The sequence below is a fragment of the Saimiri boliviensis genome, chromosome 10 (assembly GCF_048565385.1).
Source record: "Saimiri boliviensis isolate mSaiBol1 chromosome 10, mSaiBol1.pri, whole genome shotgun sequence".
NCBI lineage: Eukaryota > Metazoa > Chordata > Mammalia > Primates > Cebidae > Saimiri > Saimiri boliviensis.
The window spans coordinates 95,539,069-95,558,145 of record NC_133458.1 but is presented as its reverse complement, the minus strand read 5'-3'; the positions used below and the strand labels follow the sequence as shown (position 1 = coordinate 95,558,145).

The 19,077-nt window shown below is 44.0% G+C and overlaps 1 protein-coding gene across 2 annotated transcripts in view; it reads left to right on the top strand.

Moving 5' to 3' along the window:
* Nucleotides 1–19,077, top strand: part of CPVL (carboxypeptidase vitellogenic like) — a 202,148-nt gene that overhangs the window by 92,024 nt on the left and 91,047 nt on the right. For both annotated transcript variants that reach the window (XM_074379889.1, XM_074379888.1), the window contains 4 exons: nucleotides 6,867–6,981; nucleotides 7,925–7,983; nucleotides 10,279–10,358; nucleotides 16,475–16,541. In XM_074379889.1, the coding sequence (XP_074235990.1) occupies nucleotides 6,867–6,981; nucleotides 7,925–7,983; nucleotides 10,279–10,358; nucleotides 16,475–16,541 (321 nt within the window). The remainder of the gene's footprint in view (nucleotides 1–6,866; nucleotides 6,982–7,924; nucleotides 7,984–10,278; nucleotides 10,359–16,474; nucleotides 16,542–19,077) is intronic.

Sequence of the window (19,077 nt, the reverse complement as noted above, 5' to 3'; positions counted from 1 at the left end):
GTTAGGATTCTAATGGGTTGTAAGCTGGTTCAAATCAATGATACAAGCCAAAGCTTGATGAGAGTCAAGGGAACTTGGGAGCGCGGCACGGGGGTCTCAAAACAAAAATGATTTTGAGGCCAGGCATGGTGGCTCGTGCCTGTAATCCCCGCACTTAGGGATGCTGACGTGGGTGGATCACCTGAGGTCAGGAGTTTGAGACTAGCCTGGCCAACACAGTGAAACTCGGTCTCTACTAAAAATACAAAAATTAGCCGGGGAGTGGTCACGGGTGCCTGTAATCCCAGCTACTTCAGAGGCTGAGGCAGGAGAATTGCTTGCACCGGGAAGGTGGATGTCACAGTGAGCCAAATTGCGCCATTGCATTCCAGCCTGGGCGACAGAGTGGGACTCCATCTAAAATGTTTAGTTGATCTTCTGTATGATGGTGCTGTGGCGACAATCATGATAAAGGAAGATCAGTGGTCAACACCAACCACGTGAAATAAAATTCCTTTGAAAAACACAAATGTTTGTAGCAACTTGTGTGTATGTGTTGAGTGTGTGAGTGTGTAGAATGAAGATGTTATAGACCTATTTAACAATTCTAGTCACAAAATTAATGGCTTTAAATAAAAAGCTCTGCCTTGATTAACATCATTAGTGTAGCAGATGAAGTATTAGCTGAACTGGGATCTGCATGGCAAAAAGGGAGTCCATTTAAGCATACTTGTGGGAATTTAAAGACATTTACTTGGGGTACTAATGACTTCAATTAAGGTAGAACACATTACTTAAACCAAGCAAATGATCAGCCTCTGCATATAGAAGTGTGAAGAGGGCCTTAATTAATTTACTAATTGCACTTTTCATCTTAAGCAGTGCCATGGATTTGGATGTGTTAGTGGTTTAGTTGCTGTTTTCTCTAACCAAGTATGGCATTCCTTATTGGAGATGGGAAGAAAGGGGTGGCCATGGATATGAAACCAGTCCTGAGATGGGCAGATGCCTGTCTACTTTAAGTGACTGTCTGGTCCAAAATGTTGCCCTAACACTTGTTGAGGTACCTAAAATTTCCTAGAATTACTCCAATAAAGTCCTCTTATAAAATACAATCGTGTTACTTAAAAGTACTGAAACTGGTAGGTTTTTAGCACCCCCCCAATCCAATATTTTAACTTAAGTGTTTCAGTGATATGCATATGGTGTGAGCAGAAGGTTATCTCTATTCTCTCTCTTTCTCTGATGCAAAGGAGGGCCTGAGGGATATGGTCTGATGGAGGGTGAGGGTGGAAAGGAAGCCTCAGGGCAAAGATGCTGCTGCCCAGGGAGGGTGTATCCGTCTAGGGAACAGCGGGGCAGACAGGATTTAGTACTGGTTTCATTTCAGTGAGTTTCACGGTTTCACTTTCTTTGACAATCTGTTAAGACATGGAGTAGAGTTTTCAACATCATTGTGAATAAGCAATGGAATTTGCTAATGTGAGAAATTGTGAAATTGTCCTTTGTAGAGATTCTGGCAGAGTAGATAACCTCTTTCTACTTCGGGGACATTCCTTCCGGAAGAAACCCTGAGGAAAGAGTGTGCAAATTCACGGATTGGCCACCAGGGGTCGCCAGAAGAACCGAAAGGGCTTCTGAGGCAAAGCCATAGTTGCTTGCTCTCCAATGGGAGCTGCGGGTCCCACCCTGTTTTGTTGCTAGGGAGACTTCTTTCTTAAGTATTTACGATTCCTTTGTTTTTTTCTTTAATAATTAGAACTTTTTTTGTCCCTTCCCTTTTAATCATCAGTCCTTGCTGCAGGACTTTGATGTATAAGTCATTAGTAGAGGTTTTATTTTCTCTTAATTAAATATGTAATATGAGGGGATTACTCATTTTTTTTTAGGTCTCAGCTCAAATGTTAATCCATGACCCGAAGCCTTAAGTACTGAATCTAGTGTCTCTCCGTTTCTCTTTCATATCACTCAGTTAGTTAGTTTCTTGTTTATTGTCTTCCCACACCAGCAGAAAAGTCATCAGAGCTGATACTTAAATAGATGTGCCAGGCACTGTTCTAAGTGCTGTGCATAGATCTACTCTAAAACTGCATGGAAACCTTGGGAGATAGACATGAATAGTATCCCTATATTCAAGCAGAGGACGCTGAAACACAGCAGAGTTAAGTAATTTGCCCATGGTCACAGAGCTGTAAGATAGCATAGCTGAAATACAAACCTGGGCACGCTGGTTCCAGAATCCATGCTTATAACTAAAAAGTCTTCTGCCTGCTCATAGGGAGGAGTTGGTCTGCATCCACAGCCTTAGACAGGGCCCTGTGAGTAGTTGGTGTTAATATGTTAAATGAATTAATACACTGTGGTAAATTCATAGGGTGTCATACTATTCAGAAAAATGATGGTATATACTGGTATGAAGAGATCTTCACATATTAAGTGAATACAGCATATATAGAGTATAGCTTGATTTTATTTTTGGAAAATATGTGTATGTATATTGCATATGTAATAGCTACGATACATATATATGTGTGGAGGGGGACCATGGAGAAAAATTTGGAAGAGTAAACATAAGTGTCTCCGTGATCATCTCTAGGAAGTAGAATTTGCAGGGTAAGAGGAACTTTTAAAAATACCTTCATTGAAAAAAAAATCCTTTAGTTAAGAATAAGTACTATTCTTATAATGGAAAAAGTTTTAAGAAAAAATTTAAAGCTTTTGAAAAACTAAATGCATTAATTATCTTGCTTCATACACCCTTGAATTAAAACTTCAATATGATAAATGTTTTTAAAGTCCTGAATTTTGTAACACTGTAGCCGAATTAGTCATTTCTTCGTTCGGTCTTAAGTATTGCAGTGTGGTTTTGTTCAGGAAGTCTTTTATTCTTTCCAAATTTGAGGGTAGGGCAAGGGCTGCATTCTCATAATTGAGAGCTGAATATGTCACCCTAAGGATTGTCACACAATAACCTCATGCCATTATTATGGCCATAATTAATATTGTACCGCATATCATGGCTTTTGATGCCATATTATATTACAAAAGTCTGCATGCTGCGACACAACTGACTCTTGGGTTTTTGGCATTGAACACGTACGTACACCTTTATTTTCCAGATGTGACTTTTACATTTTATTCCAGATAAGGGTGACATTAGTTCACAGGTTGATTAGCCCATCAACGTAGAAAAATGTATGCGTGGGCTTTTCTTTAAAAACAGGCTTCTTCAAGGGTTGTTGAACCTCACTCACCTCCTCCGGGAAAGTAAATCCGGAGCAAGGTCAGCTGAGGTTGGAGGTGTGCACACAGATCTTGTTATTGAAGCATTCCAAGAATGCAGTGTCCTGTGCTTCAAAGTTGCATAATAAAGATGTTTGTCACTGAGGTGTTTGCCTTGACTTTGTAGTGTGGCCTCTCAGGCTATGTTTCTGAGAGTCTAGAGGTCTGGTTGATCGTGCCAGGTCACCGGAAGGGACATGGAAGGCCAAGGGAGGATATGGTGCCCTCCCCTCTTAGATAGGGGAGGGCAGGCTGGAAACCAGAGGGCAAACTCTCCAGCCACCTTAAGACCCTCAGCCCCCCTACACATTTGAACTTTTGAGAAAGACTGATGAGGCCTCCTTCCCACAGACCAATGGAATTGGAATCTCTTGGATTTGGGCCTAGACAGTAGTATAAAAACATCCAAAAGAGAAGAGCTCTCCAAAATACTTTAATGAGCACACTGTGGCGTCTAGGAGTTCACGTGTAGTTGAGGAAGGAAGTGGGGCTGGATGTCCGCTGGAACCAGTGGACTCACGGCATCTCACGTTCCCTGGGAGGCTGGGAAGAGTAGGGACTACCTTCCACCCAGATCCCATTGTTTTTGCATCCCTCACATGTGCAATGTGCTCCTACTGCTGAGTGAATCCAAGTGGAAGGCGGTGCTGGTGAGTGGATCTGAGAGGAGGTAAAAATCTTATTTAAACAAAACACATACAATTAGATGGAATGCAATCTATCTGTAAAGGACAGAATAGGAAGGTGGGCTCTGTGGTGGTGTTTCCTTACTCCTGTAGCCCACGACTTCCCTGAGCAGTTTTTCCGTGGTTACTCCTTCTGCCTAAAGTGTTCAAATGTCCGTGAGCAAGTCAGCAGAATGAGGGTTTTGTTTTAGAAGTCAAAAGCAGAAGCTGGGCACAGTGGCTCACGCCTGTAATCCCAGTACTTTAGGACGCGTAGGTGGGTGAATCACCTGAGGTTGGGAGTTTGAGACCAGTCTGGCCAATATGGTGAAACCCCAATCTCTACTCAAAATACAAAAATTAGCTCGGCGTGGTGGTAGGCGCCCATAATCCCAATTGCTCAGGAGGCTGAGGCAAGAGAATCACTTGAACCTGGGAGGTGGAGTTTGCAGTGAGCTGAGATCATGCCACTGCACTTCAGCTCAGCTTTATGCGAAAGAATTCATTTAATCCTCCCAGCAAGCATACAGTGTAGCTACTGTTATTGACCCCGTTTTTATAGGTGGAGAAACTGAGGTCCAGAGAGCTTAGGCAGCTTGCCCGAAGTTACACACTGGTAGGTAGTAAAGACTAGATTTGAATCCAAACGGTTTGAGGCAAGAGCTTCCATGCTGCTTCGTTATATAATACTGCACTGAGCCCTGGGGCTTTGGGCCTCTCATCAGAGATCTCAGTCGGACTCTGGGCTTGTACCCTTTCTGTTTCCTTAGTCATAATCATCATTTATATTTATTGAGCTTTGATCATACATGAGGCACTGTTCCAAGGGCTTTAATTATGTCGCTTAATTTCTTTTTTATTTTATCTTTTTTTTTTTTTGGAGATGGAGTTTTGCTCTTGCCGCTCAGGCTGGAGTGCAATGGTGCGATCTCAGCCTACCATGACCTCTGCCTCCCGGGTTCAAGTGATTTTCCTGCCTCAGCCTCCCAAGTAACTGGGATTACAGGCATAAGCCACTGTGCCCGGTCAATTACGTCACTTAATTTCTTAACGCTCAAGAATGAGCCTGAGAGGTGGTGCCTCATAGGAAGGGTGCGCCCCAGCCCACAGCCATTCCTACAAGCACCTCTGTTGTAGCACGTCCCCTGGTCCCCTTTCCAAAGCTGTGAAGGACTCTGCATTAGGCTCTTGGTGACTGGGGAAGAGAAGTTCCTCTGTAGCCGTGGTCAGAACTCTGTCCGCTCGGCTCTTCCTGCAGGTCTTGGCGGTGGCATCCCAGTCACCTCTTGAGTCAGGCTTGCCTTCTGCCTCAGCCTTCTCCCGTCATCCAGGGCGATGGAGTGTGTCCCACTCAGACCCTCCAGTCTCACCTTGATTTGTCTGCACAGCCCAGCTAAGTCCGAGGTGGCCGGATTTCATTTGGGCTAAAGCTAGGGGATCCCTGCTGAGTAATCATCCAACAAGCCCCGCCATCATGCTGGGGCCCACCATTAGGTCCTGCTGGAAGCCGAGATGGGGGTGCCAAGTAGAGCTTTTTCCAGGTGGTTCTGGAGGATTTGCCTAGGGAGTGTGCCTCCTTCCCCTTCTAGGTCTGTGCTAGTGAAAGGGTTTCCTTTTCCATTTGCCTGGTGCACAGCTCTGCTCCCTGGCTCTGCTCCTGGCGGGATCCTTCTCAGCTTTCAGGGCTCAGGGCAGCACTCAGACCTCACTGAGACCTTTGCTGATCACCTTCTCCTTTTCAGCCTCCAAGGACTCTTGAATCACCCGTATTTCCCCTTTACACTCTCCAATCGTTGTCTTTATTTTTTTATTTATTTCAGACAGAGTTTTGCTCTTGCCACCCAGGCCGGAGTGCGGTGGTGCTATCTCAGCTCGCTGCAACCACCTCCACCTCCCATGTAGCTGGTGGAGGTTCAAGTGATTCTCCTGCCTCAGCCTCCCATGTAGCTGGGATTACAGGCACCCACCACCACACACAGCTATTTTTTTTTTGTATTTTCAGTAGAGACAGGGTTTTGCCATGTTTTCCAGGCTGGTCTTGAGCTCCTGACCTCAGGTTATTTGCTTGCCTCGGCCTCCCAAAGTGCTGGCCTTTTCTTTATTTCTTTACATATTTATTGCCTATTTTGTCCATGCAATTCTAAGTTCCAAGAAGACGTGAGTTTTCTTCTTCACTCACTGTTCTGTGTACCCAGCTCCCGGCACTGTACCTGGCCCATAATGGGTGCTCCATAAATACACAGTGAATGAAACAGTTGAAAAAGTCCCTGTCATTGAAGGTGATGGTATTGACACTACTGCCAGCAGCCCTGCCAGCAACCCTTTCTAGTGTATGTCTCCCACATCTCCTAAATAAATCTGTACCTCGTTCAGGGTTTTATCACTGTGACATGCATCGGCTAGAGGCCCCTGGGGCCTGTCTGCTCTTCTTCATTTTCCACCACGTTGAATGAAGCCGTCGTGGTTCCTGTGAACGTGTTCTTAGTGGATAAATTCAGAAAGGCGTGTCAGTGAGAATGGATCCTTTGTTGTGCCCCTGTTGGGAATATGCACGTTAAATGGAAGAGTCCCAAAGAATCCCCTTTTGCATTTAAACAGCTAAAAAAAATTATAGCTGTGCCCTAGGCAGTGTGCTAGGTGTCTGGCAGCATGCACAAGGCAAGCATCTGCATTGAAGGGGCTTTCTGTCTCTTGATGGAAAAAGACTGCATGACAAGAACACACCGGCATACGAGGCACAGCCGCATTCCAACAACCAAAGATGGTCGGTGCTTTGCCTAGAGTGGAGACTGGTGGAGAGTGGTCACTGAGGTCTGGGAGGTTTTGTGGGATTTAGTCACAGCCCTGTAACACAGAGAGGATTTGGGTAAGTTTACTTGTGTGTGTTCGGAAGGCTTAGTGAGCGTTCTGTGTGGTCACTGGTTTTATTGTTTCCTCTAGATACAGCCAGAAGATGCCCCAGTAGTTCTCTGGCTACAGGGCGGGCCAGGCAGTTCATCCCTGCTTGGACTCTTCGTGGAACACGGGCCTTACGTTATCACAAGTAACATGACCAGTAAGTATCCCTTGCATGATATTTCCTATAGAATCTTCCATCTGAGCCTTACGTCTGCTCCAAAACTGATTTGGAGTAAACACTGCATCGCTAGGAATAGCTTCACCAGTCCAGATGATCAAAACACAACTTTCTGGCAATGCCCATCCGAGGAGGAGGAGTCACGGGGGTGAGTGTCCTGACTGGTCTGCTTTCTCCCTTGAAATTTGGGTGAAAAGTTCTAATCTGTTTTCTTGCAGTCTGCTGCTGACTCAAGCATTCTGAGTTTGCAAAAACAGTTGGTATTGATTACTATTTGGGACAGCTCTTTGCATGGGACTCCTGGGTGGAGTTATATTCCTAATTACTCACATGAACTAACACTTTATGGTTCAGCTGCACACACGATCTGATAACTTGGAGGCAAGAGACTATCACGGGTGGGGACTGAGGTGGAGGACAGATAAAGAGCAACGTCTGGCTGTCACTAAGTTTGCCGTCATCGCTCTCTTTTTTTAATTTTTGGGAGACCGTTTACTTCCCCTGGGTCAGAATTTGGAGTGTGAGCCAGTCTGTGACTCAGTATAAAGGCTTATGTGCCAGTTTTGTTGAAGTAGTTCTCTTCATGAGATCCAGCATTAAGGATGATTGATTTAGTTGGACAGATGGATATTATTGCAGAGGTGGTTGGTGGGTGTTTCTTCATGAACCAGCTTCCTGGGGTTTTGTTTCCAAGCTTTATCTCAGGAGTAGAAGTGCTCTGGGCTGGGGGCAAGTGAAGGAGAGGAGTGGGGAGGGTAAAGGTGCAGGAGCCTGTTCACCACCATGAGAGTGTGAAGTGCTGTCAGAGGGGACAGGAACAGTTCACAACCATCAGGGGGTGTGTTGGGCTTCTGACCTCCATGAGGCCTCGGTGGAACGCTTGGCCATGACCCTGTCTCATCCCTGTTTTCTGTTTTCACAGTGCAGTACAGAGACTTCCCCTGGACCACCACGCTCTCCATGCTTTACATTGACAATCCAGTGAGTCTGGGGTGACCCTGTGAGCCGTCAGCGCTGCCTCTCCTGTCTTTGCTTCTTTCGTTTTTGTATTAAGTACATTCACAGAATAGATTGAGTTTTTGCTTTTCAAAATAGAATATAATCTGTAAACTTAAAACCATTTTGAGATTTAGTTTTTCCTTTTCAAAGTAGAATTTAATCTGTAAAATGGACACAATGTTGAGATTTGGCTTTTCTGTTAGCATGTCCGATCACATCTGAGTTTGGGAATTTTCCTTGCTGCTTTCTCTCATTTCTTCATTTGTTGTTTGGCGTCTCGCTCTGTCGCCCAGGCTGGACTGCAGTGGTGCAATCTTCACTCACTGCAACCCCGGCCTCCTGGATTCAAGCCAATTTTCCTGCCACATAGCTGGGATTACAGGTGTGTGCCAACACACCCAGCTGATTTTTGTACTTTTTTAGTCGAGACAGGGTTTCACCGTATCGGCCAGGCTGGTCTCAAACTCCTGACCTCAGGTGATCCACCAGGCTTGGCCTCCCAAAGTGCTGGGATTACAGGTGTGAGCCACTGTGCCCAGCCCATTTCCTCATTTTTAATCCTATGAGATGTCCTGTTCACTGAATGAGATAACCCAGAAGGAGGAATTTGTTTCTTTTCACTAACAATATGGGTTCCCTGTATCAGGGATTATTATGTAGTGTTAGAACTTCTAATCTTTCACATAGAGCTCTAGATCCAAAAAGTCGAAACTGGTCTTCTTCACTTATATTTTTTTATTTTTAATTTTTTTTGAAACGGAATCTTGCTCTGTCACCCAGACTGGAGTGCAGTGGCACCATCTCGGCTCATTGCATCCTCCACCTCCTGGGTTCAAGCGATTCTCCTGCCTCAGCCTCCCGAGTAGCTGGGATTACAGGCTTGTCCCACCATGCCTCACTAATTTTTATATTTTTAGTAGAGACGGGGTTTCATCATGTCGGCCAGGCTTGTCTTGAACTCCTGACGTCGTGATCTGCCTGCCTCAGCCTCCCAAAGTGCTGGGATTACAGGCGTGAGCCACTGCGCCTGGCCTCCTTCACTTACTAAGACTGGGAGAATGCTTCATCTCTGGACAAAAAGTGATACTCTTCTTGGAGATGTCTTCTGATATTGGTTCTATTAAGGTGCAAAATAGGAGAGAAGCTTAGGGTCAGCTTCTACAGAGTTGGAGTATCTTTGCCTCCTTAACTAAAATCTTTAACTTCTCTTACTATTCAGATGGTCCAAAGATAACACAAATAAATAAAAGGGAAAAAAAGTCAACATGCTCCTTCCTCCACCTTGTTTTGGCAAGCTTCCATATTCTTAGTCTATATCTGTATATTTAAAGAAAAGACGAATGAAACATTCTTGGATGTTTGGAAAACAGAAACACAAAAATATTTGTGCCAGATGGGGAGTGCATTTCTTATGCAAATTGTTAACATAAAAATAGTAGCTGCTGCTTTTGATTTACAGTTCAGTTGTCTGTGAACTTCTAGGTATAATAAAATATTACTTTAAAATTAGTCTTAATTACCCTAAACCCCTTATCTACTCAAGAGGAAATGGCTTAATGGCCATATTTTTTTGGGGGGCGCAGTCTCACTCAGTCACCCAGGCTGGAGTGCATTGGCATACTCTTGGTCACTGCAACCTCTGCCTCCCAGGTTCAAGTGATACTTACGTCTCAGCCTTCCGAATAGCTGTGATTACAGGGCTCATCATCGTGTCCAGCTAATTTTTGCATTTTTAGTAGAGATAGGATTTCACCATGTTGGCCAGGCTGGTCTCGAACTCCTGACCTCAAGTGATCCACCTGCCTTGGCCTCCCAAAGTGCTGGGATTCCAGATGTGAGCCACCATGCCCAACCGAGAATTTCTTCTTGGCAGGACAGATCAATGCACTCTCCAGGTCTCAGAGAGGAGACAACTTTCGATCTTTTGATACTGTAGCAGGGGACGAGAAAGATGAATTCTTCCTTCTTAAATCAACATCTGGCAGGGTCTCCACTGAGGACCAGGACAGCTCTGCCATTGACTCCAGGGCAAAGCTCTGTGCTGATTTTTTTTTGGGGGGGCTTTGGGGGATGGAGAGAATAGGTAGAACTCAGGATCCTTCTGGGAGGAGGGCTAAAGGGCTAAAGGCATGGGGGCAATGGCCAAAAAAAAAAAAAAAAAAAAAAATCAGAGCTTTTCTTTTGGAACAAGGTCACCTTCCAGTGTGGGACCTCTCTGCAGGTCCCTAAGGTGTGTGCTTCTCTTTGTTTATACCTGCTTGTCTATTTCTCCCGCAGGTGGGCTCAGGCTTCAGTTTTACTGATGATACCCACGGATATGCAGTCAATAAGGATGACGTGGCGCGGGATTTATACAGGTGAAATGCTCTGTCTTTATCTTAGACTTCTTCAGACCAAACGTTTTTCTACCTCAATAGCAAAATTCTTCTACTGTTTTAATTATGATTGACTGAGACTTACAGTCCACTTCCTGAAGATCATTTCATGATACTTTCACATCTACACACACACAGCAGAATTTTTCAATGAAAGATTATTTTTTAAACCTTTCAAGCAGACATCTGAAAGGTTTCTGCTTGTTTTTCAAAATTGTACTTAACTTTGCATTTGCAGGGGACAGCATCTTTTCAGATGTTTGTTTGTTTTGTTTACCAGGATTCCTCTTTTTTTGGCTTTTGGGTGCAATTTTTTACTTTCTGCTTCTAGTTCAAGACATTTCCAGGCTTGAAAACTTAGCTTGTTAGTGTCTAGTCTTCTCCCTTCATCTTATGAAAGTTTCCTTTTGCAAAAAGAAAAAAAAGGGGGAAAAATGTAAAGTTGTAAGTCTGGCCAGTGTCCATATAATCTCTCCCTTTCTTTTTTTACTCATATTAATCTTTGCTGTTTTTAGCATTTTTTAAAAAGCAAGTGACCTTTCTTATTTGGTCAGATATTTCCAGTCTACAAATTATTGCTGGAGACCAAGCCCTCGATTTTTTCTGGTCACCAGGGCACTGCTTTATGAATCAGGATAATTTACTAAAAGAACCCTAGTGGTCAGAAGGAGTTAAGGAGGTCCCTACCTCACACCTCCACTGAGCACTCTGTTAATCATCACCAATCCCCAAAGCCGAGAAAGTGCGTCTAGTAGGAGTCAGAGTTTGCTGATCTCTGACAAAAGCTTTCCTTAGTACTTTTCTTTCTCTCTGAGGCAGACAGGTGGCTGGGGTGGGAGAGAAGGAGGTAGAACTTCCTAGCCTCTTTCCCAAAGATCTCTCCCCCTGCCCACTGAGAGAAGAATATGGCTGTTGTCTTCTCCACTTTTATTTTCCACATCTTCCATGATTCGATCAGGGGGATGCCCAGGACCTCACACATCTGCTTCCAGGTCCAGTGGGGTCGTAGGGATATATTCACCAACATCCTCGAGGGGTGTCCCCCTCCCCTCCCCGAGCAGCTCCTCCCCCTCCCTCCACAGACTGCGGTCCTCACAGGCTTCCTCAGAGTCAGGGCCAGGGCTGTCTTTGGCACTGTGCGCTCTCCTTCTTCCGATGAGAAACCTCCTCCCCGCCCCCACCTCCCATCCCTCTTTGGTTTAAATCCAAACAGTCTCAGTGGTTAACTAGCAAACACCCTGAGGGCGGAGGTTCTGTATTGAAGAGAGGCATCGGCCCCCCTCCAAGACAGAGCATCCCTGCCAAGCCGTTTGGTTACAGCTTCCAGTTGCCCCTCAGTGTGGGGATGTCGACTGCTGACATGTGGTCTGTCTCCTCTTGCCTGACATGTAAAGGGAATCTATTTCAAAGCGTTCATTGTTTATAGTGTTGTCGTTCTTTTTGCTTTAGGCTCTTAGAACTGGAAAATAGCTAATCAGGGGTAGTGCAGAAAACTGATTTCAGCTGTCTCCTTTATAGTTTACACTGTTCATTTCCCTTTGTGACCATATTCTTCTCTCCAGCTCTCCAGCTCTCCAGATGGGTGTTTGGAATAAGAAGGTTGCTTTAAACCTACAAAAATGGCCTACTACAGGTTTAGAGAGTGGAGCTTTCATTTTCTCCCTTTGAAAACCATCTTTCTTTTTTTTCTGGAAATCCCATTCTTTTTGACTATGAATAGTGCATGGCTGTAAGCAGTAGGACCCTAAAGAGATACCATTCACACTTATAGTGCTTTTCTTTGTGTTTGGAAATAAAACTTTTTCACTAACAAGACATTAAAATACTTTCTCTCTTTCTTTTCCTATTTGGAATATGCTAGTCACAATGCCTCTCCGGTTTAAAAAAATTACGAAATGTAGTCACTTTGATTTGGAGTATACTAGCTGGTGCGGCTCTCCTGCCACTGTTTGCTAATTGCCTGTTGTGTGCCAGCAGCTGCTCTTGGTGCTGGTGAGACAGAAGTAAGCAGTCTCCAAAGCCCTTGCCTTCCTAGTGCTTAGTCTAGTGGTGGACCTGTAGTTAATTTCTTAGCAGCCAAATGGAAGTACTACTATAGTGTTCTCCTACATGTTGGTTTGCAATGGGAAATTTTATGTAGGATTGCTAAACAAAGCTTCATAGCAATGCGGCTAGGAAGCAGGCTTTCTACACGAAATTGGAGGCCTCTGTGTCCTGTGCCGGGTGGAGAGGACCATGGCTCAGCCTCATTCGATGTAGAATGAATGCAGAAGAGGCTCCCGCACATGTTCCAATACAGCAGCAGTGCCAGGATTCCTGTTACTGAGCTTGTGTCGGTGAGCCCCAAAGTGGGGCTTAGCCTGTGAGGGTTCTTGGCTTTGCCCAGGAAAGAATTCAAGGGTGAGATGGAGGTAGAAGAGAACAGCTTTACTGAAGGGGCAGCGTTACAGCTCCATGTCTGCTCCTGCAGGGGTACCCTCTAGTCACAGTAGCAGCTCAGGGTAATTTTGCAGTCCTATTTAAACCCACTTTTAATTACATGCAGATTAAGTGTTGGTTCATGCAGAAATTTCTAGGGAAGGGATAGTAGCTTTTGGGTCTTTGGGTCATTGCCATGGAAAGGGGTGGTAATGCCTGGGTGTGGCCATCACAATGGCAAACTGATGTGGTCCACTGGTAGGCATGTCTTACGGAAAGCTGCTTCTGCTCAGGCCCTGTCTTAGCTAGTCCTCAATTTGATCCAGCATCTAAGCCCCGTCTCTGTAGTTGAGTCCCACCTCCTACCTCAGGTCCACTGCCAGTGATGGTAGGTACGCTTTGCTTGGCTTTTATTGGTATAAAGCTTTTGCTTACATCATCTGAAACTCGATTGCCCTGAATGTTGCTTGTGTTTGTGACTGTGCTTCTGACTCCATCAGAACTGACCAGATTGCACTGCTGTCTTTGGGTCTACAGTGCGTGACCAAGTCCACTGACCTTTTCTGCCCTGCATCCACCCAATCTCTGTTTGAAAAATTATCTGAGGAATGATTTTCTCCTAGTCATTCTTCCTTGCAATCTCCTCGTGGACTTCTAATGTACCTTTCTGCCAGGAAAGAGCCCTTAACTAAAATTCTGTTTATTAGACAAGTCCTTGACACGATGCCACGGTGGCCAAATGGAATCACCAGGAAGAGCAGAGCATGCTTCTTGTGCCATGTAGCTCTTGTACCTGAATAAATGCATGGAGTGTGCACATGTGCACACACACACTTATGTATTAGGTATATGTTAAGCAGTTCTGCTTCTGAAATTTGAAATTTCATGTGGGCATGATTCTAGATTCTACTTTCTAGAAGAGGCTTACCATGTAATAAGAAGAGTTCTTTACTGAAATACTGTTAAATGAGCAAATGACATATGTAAATCTAATTTACTAAATTGACTTTTTTCATTCTTCACTCTCTTTTAAGAAATGGGAGTGCTACCAAACTACCAAGTGCTTGCTTAAAAAAAATAGAGCCAATTTTTTGGCTGTGATATCAAAACTGTGAAATTAAAACTCCATGCTGGCCAGGTGTGGTGGGTCATAGCTGTAATTCCAGCACTTCGGGAGGCCAAGGGGGGTGGGTCATGAGGTCAGGAGATCGAGACCATCCTGGGCAACATGGGAAACCCCATCTCTACTAAAAACACAGAAAAATTAGCTGAGTGTGGTGGTGCATGCCTGTAATCCCAGTTATTTAAGAGGCTGAGGCAGGAGAATTGCTTGAACCCAGGAGGCGGAGATTACAGTGAACCAAGATGGTGCCTCTGCACTACATCCTGGGTGACTCTGTCTCAAAAAACAAACAAACAAACTTGATGATAACTTCTTGAAGTGAAGCCTTGCCTTAGAAACTTGAGCTAGAGAATCCTGCCATTTTCAAGATAGAGGTAACCTGGGGGTTTATCTCCACCTAAGTTGGTCAGATAAAACACAAAATACCTAGTTAAATTTGAATTTCAGATAACAAATAAAATTTTAATGTAAGTATGTTCCATGCAGTATTTGGGACATACTGATACAAAACCAGTATTTGTTACTTATCTGAAATTCAAGTTTAAGGCATGTCTTATGTTTTCATTTGCTAAATCCAGCAACCCCAATGAATCTCCAGCAAAAATACTACAAGAAAGTAAGCTTAAACTAAAGCCCAAGGCTTAACTGAGATTTACTCCACGAAATTATCTATTAGCCATTCCAACAAGCAGGAAGAAAGAAAAGGAAGTAGTTTTTAGTCTGAAGGCTGGAGAGGGAAGGGTGGAGAATGAGTATCTATTTTTATCTGCATTCTAAAGCCAACTTATTGCCAGCACAAACATGGAAGCTATAAAATGCAGCGTCTCAGATTTAGTTGCTACAAAGACCACTATAAATAATGAATACAGAAATAAACCGAAACTCTGCAGTAGTGTTTCATGGTGAATTTTTATGCAGCCTTTGAAAATTAAATATAGCTGGGATCAGGGTAATTGCAATGACCCAATTTTGCCTCTTTGTAACCCTTGAACTTTTCCTTCCTACTGGGTTTCCAGAGCCTCCTTGCCTTTCATCTTCCCTGGATGGTTCATGGCTTTTAGTCTCTCTGCAGGAAGCTGGGCCAAAAGCCTCCCTTAGCCTTGCAGGCACTGCAGTCTGGGTCAAAACACTCAGAGCTTCTGAGTTTCACAAGTTTTTGTTTTATTTTTTTGAAATATTTTATTCAAGCAGAGAATCATTTAAAAATCCACTGTTTTCTTATTATGAAATCATTCCTTGAGTCTGTTAAAGTCTATTTCATCACTGAAGTGGCTATTGGCATTCCTTTTTTTTTTTTTTTTTAAATTTGAGACGGAGTCTCACTCAGCTGCCCAGGCTGAAGTACTCAGTGGTGTGATCTCGGCTCACTGCAACCTCTGCCTCCTGGGTTCAAGGTATGCTCCTGCCTCAGCCTCCTGAGTAGCTGGGACTACAGGCGTGTGCCACCAGGCCCAGCTAATTTTTGTATTTTTAGTGGAGATGGGGTTTCACTGTGTTGGCCAGGCTGGTCTCTAACTCCTGACCTCAGGTGATCCACCCGCCTTGGCCTCCCAAAGTGCTGGGAATACAGACATGAACCACCATGCGCAGCTGGCTATTGGCATTCTGCAGTAAATGGGCTTTTCTTTTTTTCTTTTCTTTTTTTTTTTTTTTTTTTTTTTTTTTTTTAGCCCAGAGGCCTCTGTACATTTATTTCAATATCTGTGGCTGTTTGCTGTTTTTCTTTTAAATTATAGTCCTCTTACAGTTTTTCTGTTCTTTGGTTATTAAAATGCTGACATTTTGGGAGCTCCATCAGAAATGTTGAGAGTCCCCCACAGTGGGGGTTGGTAAGAAACTAAGATCTGCTGGGTGCTCACGCCTGCAATCCCAGCACTTTGGGAGGCTGACGAGGGTGGATCACGAGGTCAAGAGATCAAAACCATCCTGGCCAACATGGTGAAACCCCATCTCTACTAAAAATACAAAAAATTAGTTGGGTGTGGTGACGTGTGCCTGTAGTCCCAGCTACTTGGGAGGCTGAGGCAGGAGAATTGCTTGAACGTGGGAGGTGGAGTTTGTGGTGAGCCGAGATGGTGCCACTGCACTCCAGCCTGGCACCTGGCAACAGAGCAAGACTGTGCCTCAAAAAAAAAAAAAAAAAAAAAAGAAAAAAAAGAAAAGAAAAGAAAAAGAAACTAGGATCCCCTTTACTTCACAAACCTGGGCTAATGGGATTATACAGTTTTCAGAACCGCCTCCAAGAATTGCTACGTAACATGTGAAACCTGTGTTATTTGCTCAGGGTGCCCTCAACAGTTACATGATCCAAACTGGTAACTCAGTGATGTGGAAACATGCCCAGAGTAGTGATGTCCACTTAACCAAACTTCTTCTTACCACAAAGTAAGCCCACGTATTGTGTAAATAAAATGTCCTATAGGAGCTTGTAGCGGAGTGGTATCTTATTTCAAATGTGAAACCTATTGCCAAAGGCTTAGATTCGATATTCTAGCATGAAGAGATCCTAAATCATTTTTCTGATTAATTCGTATTGTTGTTCTTGTTCTTTTTGCAGTGCACTAATTCAGTTTTTCCAGATATTTCCTGAATTTCAAAATAATGACTTTTATGTCACTGGGGAGGTAAGTAGAAGTCATGTTTCCTTGTGTGCTTCAAACATCATCAGAACTGAGATATATTATGAGTGTAGTTTGCATATTTAAAATCTACATACGTATATACATGTACACATATGTATCAATATTGATTCAGCCTATATTCAAAATTCTCCCAATTATGAAAATACCCTTCATAACATTTTTAAAATCCCAGGGCTCACTGCATGCTCACATGCTACCATGGGTGCACTAGGTGGTCTGGGTCACCTGCCTTGTTTATTGTCCTCGTCATGCATGATGATTTGAGGAGTCCAGGCCAGGTGCCTTGTAGAATGTCCCGTATTTGAATTTGTCTGATTTTCTCCTCAGTGCTTAGGTTACGTCAGAACATGTGGTCGAGAGCATCACACAGATGGTGTGTACTTTGTTGCCTCTCGTCAGGAGGCACATGATGTCAGTTTGTCCCACTGTTGGTGACGCTAAGCTGGATCACTCTGTCAAGGTGGCGTCTGCCAGATCTTGCCATTGTAAAGGCACCTGATTCTGTTAATAATAATTCAAGACCATTTGAAAACTGTTTCCTCCTAAAAATGCCACCCAGTAGTTTTAGCATCCACTGATAATCTGTCTTGAATCACTTATTATGCTGTGGGGGGGAGGGGCTAAAATGGTGATTTTTCTTTTTTTTGAGGCGGAGTTTTGCTCTGGTTGTCCAGGCTCAGGTGCAATGGTGCCATCTGGGCTCATTGAAACCTCCGCCTCCTGGGTTCAAGCGATTCTCCTGCATCGGCCTCCTGAGTAGCTGGGATTACAGGCATGCACCACCACGCCCGGCTATTTTTGTATTTTTAGTAGAGAAGGGGTTTCTCCATGTTGGTCAGGCTGATTTCAAACTCCCGACCTAAGGTGATTTGCCTGCCTCAGCCTCCCGAAGTGCTGGGATTACAGCTGGGAGCCGCCACACCCAGCCAAAATGATTTTCTAATGTATCTTTATGTGAATATCTTTCTGGCATTCTTTCTTAGAGAAGACTTTTCCCTTTTCCTCCCATTACTTACTTTTAAAGATAGTACTCTGGACTCACAGATTGTTACTTATATTTGATCTGTTAAAATTTGTTATCATTGTTTTTGATGCTTATAGTGTTTTAAATTTGGTCACGAGGAACCCCTTCAACTGACTCCTGTGCCTTTTGACAGGTCTCCGTTAGCCTCCAAGCGTGTCCTTGCTTTTTGACACAAATGTATGTTCCAGGAGCATCCTGTACTTCTTGTACTTTCCCTGCCCTAGCCTTGGAATAAGTCAGTTCTTCACGGAATGCTGGTTCTTTTTCATGGGGAATGGTATTTAAAAAACAAGTTCTGAGCACTAAGTGGGCTCCTTGCTGCTGGCATGTCATTGCTTTTAGACTTTGTGCATGGGCAGAGCTAGGAAACAGAATGACCTCATACTGATACCCGTAATTCTAATTCCACACCACAAGGTTGTCTTCTCTGTTCCCTGTTTCATGTTTGTTTAACCCTTCTCCCACGTCGAGGGCTGTGGTACCTAATAGCGTCAGCGTGTTTGCTCTTTTGCTTACTCCTACGATATGCCCAAATGGCTTCAGAATTACTACCTGAGTACCGTTACCAACAAGAAACAGCAAGATTACTTTCGATATTTTTTGCTGCAATTATTTTTATCCTTAAATTGTATCTCACTACACACTTAAAGTACCGTGTTTAAAAGTTGAAAGAATTCTATTTTTTAAGGGCGATGATGTTAAAATTTAATACACAATTACATTCATTTGTCTGTTGGTTTCAATTTTAGGGCTTGCTTTTTGCATCCTTTTTAAGATCATTTAAAATACGTGTACCAGCCAATCATTTGAGAACACAGGTGCCGTTCTAGGTGCTAGGAATATAATGGTGAATAACACCAAATAACAACCAAAAAATCCCTGCCCTCATACATTCTCGAGAGGTAGATAGTGATAACTAAAATACATGCTGGTACTGTGGCATCAGGCAGTGACTAGTGTCATGAAAGAGATGCAGCAGGCCAAGGGCTGGAGGGTGAATGAGGTGCCGTTTCAGATAAGCTTGAGCAAGGCTCTCTGACAAGGAGATAAAGGAGCAGAACCGTGAATGATATGGAGTAATTTCTGCAGTAGTTGTAAGAAGGGCTTTCCTGGCAGAAGAAACAGTAAATGCAAGACTTTCCAGTGGGAACAGGCTTGGCAGGTTCAAAGAAAAGCACAGAGCTGTTGTGGTAGGAGCTGAGCAGAGAGAGGTCCATCCTGTAGGGTCTAGCTGCCTGTGGCGAAGAGTTTGGACTTTGTTCTGAGGGTAATGGGAGACCATAAAGCAGGCGTCCCAAAACTACGGCTCGAGGGCTGCATGCGGCCCCCTGAGGCCATTTATCCGGCCCCCCACCACACTTCAGGAAGGGGCACCTCTTTCATTGGTGGTCAGTGAGAGGAGCACAGCATGTGGCAGCCCTCCAACGGTTGGAGGAACAGTGAACTGGACCCCTGTGTAAAAAGTTTGGGGACGCCTGCCATAAAGGGTCCACT